Source organism: Lissotriton helveticus, chromosome 7 (assembly GCF_964261635.1).
Source record: "Lissotriton helveticus chromosome 7, aLisHel1.1, whole genome shotgun sequence".
NCBI classification, from domain to species: domain Eukaryota; kingdom Metazoa; phylum Chordata; class Amphibia; order Caudata; family Salamandridae; genus Lissotriton; species Lissotriton helveticus.
The window spans coordinates 1914148964-1914159672 of record NC_136068.1 but is presented as its reverse complement, the minus strand read 5'-3'; the positions used below and the strand labels follow the sequence as shown (position 1 = coordinate 1914159672).

The window sequence follows — 10709 nt, the reverse complement described above, 5'->3', positions numbered from 1 at the left end:
GAAAAAGAGTTGACCTTAGGCAAGGCCTTCCAGTCTAGACAATATTTCCTGATATATTTCAAAATTTCACATACTTTTCTTCATTAAAAAAAAATTCTGCATTTTTTCAATCTCTGGTGTGCAGTGTGAGGAAAATGTATATTGTTCCTCTATTTTATTATGCTATTTTGAAATCTAAGGTTGAAACACAATTGCATTTGAAAAAGTCAAACGTTAGTTAGGTGTATGTTAAAGGGTGCCTGTTTTTTATCGTGTTTTATATTGGATTGATTTTCGTTGTAGTACATGGATGAGTAGTTGGTTTTACTTTTTTTTAATTCAATTAAACTATTTTGAAAAAAACTGAGAACAATGCTGTACATAGCTATTTACTAAATATATACTTGGCATTAAGTGGCTAATCTCTTACCAAAGCAAGTTCCTCAAATATGCTAGCAAAAGTTTTGAAAGAATACATTAGGCCAATTCTAGAATGAGTGGCAAGTGTCCATTGTTACTATTTGCAAAGTGTTAAAATGCAGAAGTTGTGTGATGTTGGTATTAGGTGCAAAAAAGTGTTTTGCTGGCAATACTTTTGTTGTCAGCTTAAGTGTATTAGACATTTGAGTTAAGACCAAACCCATCTTTGCAAGCTGCTCATTTAGGAAGCATTTCATGATGTAATCTTTAAATAAATAGATGATTTTGTCACATGAAACTTGGGGAAAGACATAATAGCAATTGAAGCTGATTTCTAAATGCCATGAATCATTTGCACATATCTCACAATGTTATCAATGATTTTGTAAATTGTTCATAATTTAAGGCAATACAGGACCTTCTCAGAATATTGTGCAAGTTATGATCTAGGGAACGAAGAAGGTAAGGCAGTTGCATGTCTTTACAAAACAGACAATGTAAAGATATTCTCTGAGTGTGCATTTTCTATTTAGGGTACTCTATTTTGTTACTTCTCTTTGATAATGGCAGTCTGTAAACTGACAAAGAACCAAATACATGTATTTTGAAAAATGATTTTGGTAGCCTGTGAATCTATCATAGACCTTTTGGTCTTTTGTGATGTTTAAATTTATTTTATCATGTCTTCCAGCTAGCCATTGAGGAAGCAATGAAGCTTTGGAACTATGGAAACATTGAATGAGACCTTTTTAACTCAATTCATGATTTTGGGACTATCACAAAATCTTCAGCTTCAACTCCCAATATTCATTGTGTTTTCACTTATGTATTTAATGACTCTTCTTGGAAATTTTGTTATAATCACCATAATATTCACTGACTCTCACCTTCAGAATCCCATGTATTATTTTTTCACAATATTATCCTTTCTGGATATTGGTTTAACAACAGTCACCATCCCAAAAATGCTGTCAATCTGTTCAACAGGCGACAAATCCATCAAATTCTCTCCTTGCATTGTTCAGTTTTATTGTTGCTTTTCCTTTTTGAGCACAGAGTTTTTCTTACTTTCAGGTATGGCCTATGATAGATATATTGCAATTTGTAACCCCTTGCGCTATAGGGTTATGATGAATAATAGAGCTGTGATTTTGCTGGCTGTTGCCTCCTGGATGCTTGGCTTTCTGGACACCATCCCGCATGCCATTTTGATATCAAATTTATCTTTTTGCGGATCCAATGAAATCAATCACTTCTTTTGTGACCTCACTGCACTTTTGAAACTCTCTTGCACAGACACATATTTAATTAATATTGCAACTTTTGCAGCTGGAGTTGTAATAGGACTTGGTCCCTTCATGTTAACAATGACATCTTATGGACTAATTATTTCAAATATCATGAAAATTCCTTCAACTACAGGGAGGAAAAAGGCTTTCTCCACATGTTCCGCTCACCTGATTGCTGTTCTTTTGTTCTATGGAACTGAGCTTGGTGTTTATATGAGACCAACGTCAGGAGCGTCATTGGAACAAGACAAGATATTTGCTGTGTTGTATACTATTGTCATTCCAATGTTAAACCCATTTGTTTATAGTTTGAGAAATAAGGATGTAAAAACAGCTCTGATAAAAATTGGAGGCAGACTTTTTTACAAGGACACACCCCCCCACTAAGCTACATGACAAATATAAACTCGGTACATCTCATCTTTCAGTGCATCCCAATGTGTCAAATATTGCAATGTAGAAGTAAGTCCTGCATATAGAAGGCAGTTTGTAGATAGTACATATAGTAAATGTCATGATAAGTACATATCATATTTATATATCTATATATATATATATATATATATATATATATATTTATATATATATATATTCACTGAAAAAAACATAGGTTTCGGGGACGTTATAGTTACAAATTAGCATTTAAAAAAACATTGAAAAGAAATTCACTGAAAAATCTATAGCTTTCAGGGACGCTCTAGTTAGTTGGACATTCCACTCATACAAAACCATAGAAATTCTGCTGCTATAGTTAGGTGAGCTAACTATAACTCGCACTCCCGCAATGCACTGCTGATGATGTCACATATTACATCATTCATGACATGGTCAGTGACATCACTAATGACTTCTAAAATGACATCACTGGTAACATCACTGATGACATCATCCAGTGACTGTGTTTCTATAAAGTTTAAATATGTATTATATATATGTCAAGGTGTATTGACGAATGAGTGGGTGTATAAGTGTTTGGATGGAGGATTTAGTAGGTGCATCCCTGACTGTTTAAGTGAGTTATTACATGTGTCTTATTGAATGTATGGGTTAGTGACTGCGTGAATGTTTGTATCAGTCTGTCTGCTGTTGTATAAGCTGCTCCAGGGTTGGTTAGTTGCTACATGAGTGTCTATAAGGGTTATTGATTGGTTGCCAGAGTATTTGTATGGGTGCCTGAGTGTGTGTGTGGGTGCGTGGGAGGTGTGTGACTCTGTGCATACATGTTTGAGTGATTTATTCACTGGCTGCATGGGTTCAATAGTGCATGTGGAAGCAGCTCTATGGGTGGGTCAGTGTGTGTATCAGTGTGCTGCTGAGTGAATGGTTGTCTCAGTGGTACACGTCCAAGTAACTACATATGTAAAAGGCAGTGTATGTGAGAGTTGGAGTATATTGTATAAGAGAGTAATTATGTGTTTTTTTTTGTTTGAATAAGTGATCTGTTTTGTGTATAACTCTATAGGTCAGTAAATGGAAGTGTGATTGATTCTTTGCAAGACTGACTAGGTGGGTTAGTAACTCCATGAATTATTGGCACTGTGTAAGTGTCTGTATAGGTGTATGAATGCATATGATAGTGTTGTATTGATGAGTGACTGTATGTATGAGTGATTGTATGGGTGAATGAGTGGATGTGTGTGCAGACCTAGGAATCAGTGAGTGCATATATAGTAACTGGTATTGGTGTGTTGATGGTTTCCAGAATGGTAGTCTTTATTTTACAGTGGGTGTATCAAAGGTTATAATAGACTGTGAGGAGCTGCATCAGATTGTCATGTGGATGATGTCATCAGTGATGTCCTCAGTGATGTCACTGACCATGTCATGAATGATGTAATATGTGGCATCATCAGCAGTGCATTGCGGGGGCGCAAGTTAAAGTTAGCTCAACTAACTATAAAGGCAGAATTTCTTTGGTTTTGTACGAGTGAAATAACTATAATGTCCCTGACACCTATGGTTTTTTCAGTGAATTTCAAAGGGTTTTTTAAATGCTAATTTGTAACTATAACGTCCCTGAAACCTATGTTTTTTCAGTGGATTTCCAAGGTTTTTAAAATGCTAATTTGTAACTATAACGTCCTTGAAACCTATGGTTTTTTCAGTGAATTTAAAAGGTTTTTTAAATGCTAATTTGTAACTATAACGTGCCTGAAACCTGTGGTTTTTCAGTGAATTTCAATGGTTTTTCTAAACGCTAATTTCTAACTATGCCTACAAAGGTAGGACATGTGAAAAAAGAGGAAGAAAAGCAAAGAAAGAAGCAAGACAAATGCTGAAAGAGTCAACAGAACTCCAGAAAGACGAACAAAAGTGCAGGAAGAAGCAAGAGATGTGCAGAAAGAACCAACAGAGGAGCAAAAAGTAACTATGGGCGGATTTGCGGATTTTTCAGCAATTTCGCGATCTGCGAATCTCGCGAAATTGCTGAAAAATCCGCAAATCGACTCGCGGGCGGATTTCAGTTTAAGCAGGTGCGCGAGTTGAAGAAAGCTATCTTTGTACCCATTTTAGAATGGCCCAGGCAAGCTGCCAGAGTTGCAACTTGCAAGTAAGCAACTCTGGCAGCTTGCCGGCGCCATTCTAAAATGGTTACAAAGTTAGCTTCAATTTGGGCACCTGCCTTAACTCTGTAGGTGCTTCCTGTGGGCCAAAAATTAAACCTCCACAGGAAGTACTTACAGGTATAAATAAAGCAGGTGCCCGAGTTGAAGCTCAAATTCAGTAACATTTCAATCAGCCCAAAACATTAGTGATCACGGTCGAGGCTGGCAAGTGTGCTTTAACCCCATATCTGCAGTCGAAAATTAGCTTTAATACCCGAGGGAGGTCTTTGCATCCCTGAGTTTCTCGAGCGCAATCCCCGTTCCTGTGACCAGGAGGCTGCTTTCTCCTCACATGCTGCCCTGCTCGCTCCCTGACCCTTTATACACAAGAGGCATGTGAAGCCCCGCACCACACACTAGCGGTATCAAACGTCTTCCCGCCCTTTCCCAATCCCAACTATTATGGACAGCTCACTCAAGGGACCTCGGCGCATTTTCGCGTGGTGGCAAGTTACAGGCACACTTCTGGCCCTTTACGCAGCTGCAGTGTAGGAAAAGCACTATCCATTTACCCAACGAGGTAGAACTTACTGATTAGCCAGTAGAAAGTACTCCAGTTGAGTAGATGGAAATCGCAAAAAAATCAGCGAGTTTTGTGGGAAAATTCACAAATTCACTGACTTTTTTGCGGATCTGCAGCTCCCTGGCGTATACTGGAGGTACCTGGTGGGGTAGTTTGCCCCCACGGACCCTCTGGATTGAAGGGGATTTAAGCCCCCAATTTATAATATGCCAGGGGATGCATTTGCACAATTGCTATGTCAGGCCCGCCCTCTCCCTGCACCACAGTGCAAACGTGCCGATATTAAAAATTTAAAGATCTTTTTTGGCCTGGGGTACTTCTGGGACACCCTGAACAGGCCTAGGGGTCAGGGTGTTTCTACCCTACCCCCTTTTCTTGTTTTATACCTTTGTTTCTCTGTTTTCTGGTGACTCGCTTCTACCGAGCCACAAGATGGCTGCCAACACTTCCTGGTTTAGAGTGTTGTCAGCCAATCACAGTGAAGCTCGTGCACGGGGCTTAGGCTCTGCCCAGATATTGAAACTTTTATTTTTCTAATTTCTCAGCAGGATTGACACCATTTAAAAGAAAGTCGCTTTCTGATCCAAGCACAACCTTTGTGCCAAATTTAGTTTAATCCCATTCAGTAGTTTCGGCTGTAGCCTTGCACAAATTTTCCTATGGGAAATTGATTTTTTGACTCTTATATTTTGAATTTCTCAAAAACTACTGAACGTATTTACACCATTAAAAAAAAAGGTCACTTTCTGAACCGAGCTCTATCTTTCTGCAAAATTTGGGGTAATTCCGTTCACCAGTTTGGGCTGTAGTTCGTTGCAAGAATTCCTAAAGAAATTAACATGGGGAAGATGTGTTTTGGGACCCCCTTTTTTTCTCAGCCCCCGCTTGACAAATCACCCCCAAACCTCCGGGATAGGAACTGACCTGGAGAGACTTTTCTTTTGGAGAATTTCGCAATGATTCATCAAACGACGCCAAAGTTATTAGCAAATCAAAATAAAATAAAATCCCGTGGAAACTAGGCTATAACTATAACTACCTACTGGCGACCGCCAGTAGGAAATATTACCTACTGGCGGTTCACAAGTAGTTATAGTTAGGACCTCGTTTCTATACAAAAAGTATTTTTTCTTTGGCAATATCTTTGGCGCGTTTGACGAATCGTCACCTCCTGTCTTGAAAGTTTCAGGGTGATACGTCAAGCGGGGACGAGAAAAAAGGGGGGTCCCAAAACATGTTTTTCCCATGGTAATTTCCAGAGGAAGTTTGAAACAAGTTACAGCCCAAAATGCTGAACAAAATTACACCAAATTAGGAAAAAAGGTAGCCCTTGGTTCAGAAAAAACCCTTTTTTTAGATGGTGTAAATCCGTTCAGTAGTTCCTGAGAAATTCAAGAAATAAAAATATCGATATCTGAGCACTGAGGGGGGTTGTAGACCCTCCCGGGCACATGCTTCACTCTGATTGGCTGCCAACACTCCAAACCAGGAAGTGTGTCAGCCATCTTGTGACTCAGTAACCGAGTCACATGAAAAAGGGTGAAAAATAGATGAACAACAAGAAAATGCAGCAGGGTAGAACACCCTGACCCCTAGGCCTGCTCAGGCGCTCCCACAGGGACCCCTAGAGCAAAAAAAAACATTAAAAAAAAAATCAGCAGAATTCGCACTGGGTGCAAGAATTCTGCTGAGAAAATAAAAATAAAATGAAGCGCGGTCTCCTGCGCTTCATTTTAATGAGCCCCCAGGTGTGCCAGGTCCCGGGGGCAATGCCAAAATTAAATAGTGGGAGCCTGCAGAGGCCCCCGCAGCCCCGGGAACCACCACCTCCCCGGGGCTATGCTAATTATATGTGGGGGCCAGGTGGCCCGCCTCGCAGCCCAGGGGAGTGCCACCTCCCGAGGGCATCTTTAGTTGGATGTAGGGGGGCTACCAGCCCCCCAAGGCCGGGGGACTGCCACCTCCCCAGGGCTTTATTTGATTATGCACGTGAGCATGTGGCCCCCCTCATCCCTGGGGACCGCAACCTCCCCAGGGCTTAGATAAAGAGGCACTAATTATTCAAAATCTGGGGTCCCCTCCTGGGACCCTTGATGGCCCTGGGGATTGCCATCCCCCAGGGCCGGCTCCTGCAATGTCCCAGGACATTGCTGTTTGCTATGGCAGGGCAGGAGCACGCCTCCCGCCCTGCTATAGCAAACCTGCTCTCGCTTCAAAGAAGCAAAGCAGGATTGCTTTTGAGCAAGGGGAGCTGCATGTCACCAGCTCCCCTTGCTCAAAAGCAATGCCGGCTCCCACAGAAGGAAGGGAGCCGGCAGGACTGTGGGGGCATTAGGGCTCCCCCCACGGACCCTAGGGCCAGAAGTGGCCAGGGAGGGAGCTCACGTGGCCCCCTCCCTTTACTTTTTTTTTTTTGTTTGTTTTTTTGATTTTCAAAACCTTTATTATGATTATAAGAAAGGGTACAGTACATCAGTGCAACAAGTACATCCAATACAATGATAGTCAGTCACAGAGGTTACAATGCACCTTCCCGCACGTGCTGATGATGGTTAGCTAAGGAACAAAAACCAAATTTAAATTCCAACTGTCTCCCCTCCCACATCCAATACTACACGCATCATACCAAGGTGTCTTATGTTAACGGATGTCCATGCAGTCAAGAACGATATGACAGGTAAGTCTATATGTAGGGCTTACAGTACGCAAATCTTATCAGGTTAACACTCCAATGGCACCATCCGGCCGCCCTCCAGCTAGTTCATCTCCTCCGCCTGGTCCCCATCCCCTTTTCATATAGTGATACCCCCAGTTTCGACACCACATGTGGGCTCGTGCTAGTCCGCAAAGGTGTGCGTGAAAGCATTGCCTCATTAAGTTAGAGATCAGCTTTTGTGTCCTCGTCTGGCTTGTCTCCAGTCTCCCCCCCACCCTCGGACTCGTCCCCGTGCTGTCTTAGGAGATAGGCCGTGAGCGGTCCCCAGACGTCTTTTGGTCACGATTTCAGGGGGAGCAATTCTGCATGTGCGTGAAGTTGGTCCTGCCACGTTGCCATGGTCGAGATCCATGTCTTGAATTTGGGAGCTCGCCCCCCGTTCCCATCTGCATGCCACCTGACGCTAGGCTAGGAATAGGCTCAGTGCTAAAAACTTTTTGTGTATGGTCAAAGTGGTATGTGTGAGGCCCATTAGTGCCGTCAGTGGGCATGGTGTGATCATCACTCCCAGCATATCCGACAAACCCGCAAAGACCTCTGTCCAGTAGCGGGCAACCATGGGGCAGGTCCACGCCAGGTGAAAGAAGTCCGCTCCCTCCCCTCCACAACGAATACAGCAAGCATTCTCTCTGAGGCAGAGCTTATGCAGTTTAGCAGGAGTATAATACAATCGGTGGAGGAATTTGAAATGGAGCAGCCGCAACCTAGAATTGCCCGTGACTGCGTTAGTTTGTGTGCAACTGACCTCCCACTGCTCATCCGTCAGCGGCTCATTGAGATCCCCATCCCAGTCTGCGCGCGCTCTCAGTGTAATGGGCAATGGTGCGTTCTGTGCGTGTTTGTAGAGTAGTGATACAACGTGATGTGGGGGATCTGTTTGCAGGAGTGCTTGCAAGGGTGCAAGGATGTCTGGTTCGTTTGGGAAGCTGGGGGTGGCGGCATGAATGCTCTGTCGGAGTCTAGTATACAGGAAGGTGTCCATGGTCGTGGGTGTATAGTCCCCAAAGAATTGGGTTGCAGTGCGGAACTGCCCTTGAACGTAAAGGTCTCCCCAGGTGTGATATGCAAGTTTGGATAGCATCTTACGACAGATCTCTTCACATGTGACCTGCAGTCGAGGGTCATTCATAATGGTCATTCGTGGTGAATACATAAATGGGCTCCCCATGGCTTTGGCGAGGCATTTCCACGCCGCCGCCGTGCAGTCAATCGTAGTCGGATCACGTTCTCTCTCCTCCACATATGTGAATATATATCCAGTTGTGGGCACGGGGCCCATGTATCCGTCCTCCTTCGCCAGGTGCGCCATGTAGGGCGGCAGGTGGAACCAGTAAGCGGCGAAGTGGCCTTGTACACAGTCGTAATACCGCTCAAACTTGGGGACCTCAAAGCCCCTGAAATGATATGGCAGCATTAAAGTAGAGAGACTGATACTCGCCTTATTTCCCCCCATATCAGCCGCGTCATTAGGGTTCTGAGTGCGTTAAAAAAATGTCTCCCCGGGCTATATGGGATATTGGTGAATAAATATAATAGTTTGGGCAGCAACACCATCTTTATGAGCGAAATGCATCCTGCCGTTGAGAGTGGGAGGAGTACCCAGTCCAAAAAGCTGAAGGGCATTCCCATACGTTCCAGGATGCCTAATAGGTAATCCCATTCGAGCGAATCGAACGCCTTCATGGCGTCTAGGAATACAGCAGACGCCTCATAGTTAGGGTCTATATCTTGCAGCACCGCATGTAGCATCCGCAAATTGTGTGATGTTGCACGGTTTGGAACAAATACGGCCTGGTCTGGTAGAACCAGACGCTCCATCAGGAGATTAAGGCGCGTAGCGAGAACTTTTGCCAAGATTTTAGTACCGCAATTCAGCAAAAACAGAGGGCGGTAGGAATCACTGTGTGCCGGGGGCTTGCCGGGTTTTAGTAGGGAGGTGATCAGAAACTTGCGCATGGTGCGAGGCAGGCTTCCCTCCTCCAGTGCAGCGTAATAAACGTATTTCAGGATAGGAGCTAATATGGGGGCAAAGGCTTTATAAAATTCAATCGGAAGGCCATCCGAGACGGGGGTTCGACTTGACTTCGTCCTCATTATGGCGTCTGTGATTTCCTCTATCTCCAATTCTAGGTTTAGGAACTTTTGTTGTGTGGTTCCTAGCCAGGCTATTGCGGTGTCTCCCAGGTTGGCGTCTAAGTCCATCGGCTTATTGCCATGCGAGGTGTATAGTGTTTTGTAATAACCTCTGAGGACCCGGAGTTGATCTGGGAGGTTCCTGTACACAATGCCTTGAGCATCTTGTGGTTCAGTCACATAGTTAGCAAATCTGGAGGGCAAGATGGCATTCACCAGGGCTTTTCCTGGGCGATCCCTCTCACCGTAAATGGGCGCAGTGTGGGGTTTCCCACGAAAGTTGCATTCCCTATCCGCCACCGTCTCATACTCAGACATTTTATCCCCCATTTGGGCTTTAATAGAGAGATCTTGTGAGTTTTGCACCAGTGCACGCTCTAGTTTGCGGAGCTCTGATTCCAGCTTCCGGAGGTCTCCTCGTTGGGATTTAAGTATCCCCCCCCCTTTGGCCAGGCACCAGCCACGTACAGTGACCTTGAAGGCCTCCCATACTGTCGTTACACTAGGCACGGACATCAGATTACAGTCAAAGAAATCTCGGATGTCCTGCTCTAATTCAGACTTAAAGACCGCATCAGTAAGGTGAGAGGGATTCAGCCACCAGCTCAGGTATGAGGCGCATTCCACTGGGATATGTAGATTCACGATTACTGGGGAGTGGTCCATAAAAGTGTGGGCAAAGTGTGTCGCCTGTGTCAGCCAATGTGCCATCCCTGCAGTCAGGAATACATAGTCAAGACACGCCCAGGTGGAGTGGACTGCTGAAAAATGAGTACCTTTGTTTAAGTGCGGGATGTTTGTGTCTCGAGCCATCTAACAGGCAATGATCCCCAACTATGTCGCTTAGCGTTCTTTGTGTAACGTTGTAATGCGCCGGGAGAGGGTGCGATCTGTCCGCTTGTGGATGTAGTGCTGTGTTAAAATCCCCCCCTAGGACAACGTATGTAATACCTAACATTTGTATCTTGCCCCATAATAGGAGCAGGGCGTTAGGGTTTTCAGTGTTAGGGCCATAGTAATTCGCAAAGAGAATATTATGTGAA

General features: G+C 43.9%; 1 protein-coding gene across 1 annotated transcript; it reads left to right on the top strand.

The window, feature by feature from the left end:
• The first annotated feature begins 1124 nt into the window (after window positions 1–1124).
• Window positions 1125–2075, top strand: LOC144769934 (olfactory receptor 5AR1-like). Its single transcript, XM_078654126.1, has one exon. It carries the CDS (start codon window positions 1125–1127, stop codon window positions 2073–2075), a length of 951 nt encoding a protein of 316 aa, XP_078510252.1.
• Window positions 2076–10709: the final 8634 nt, after the last annotated feature.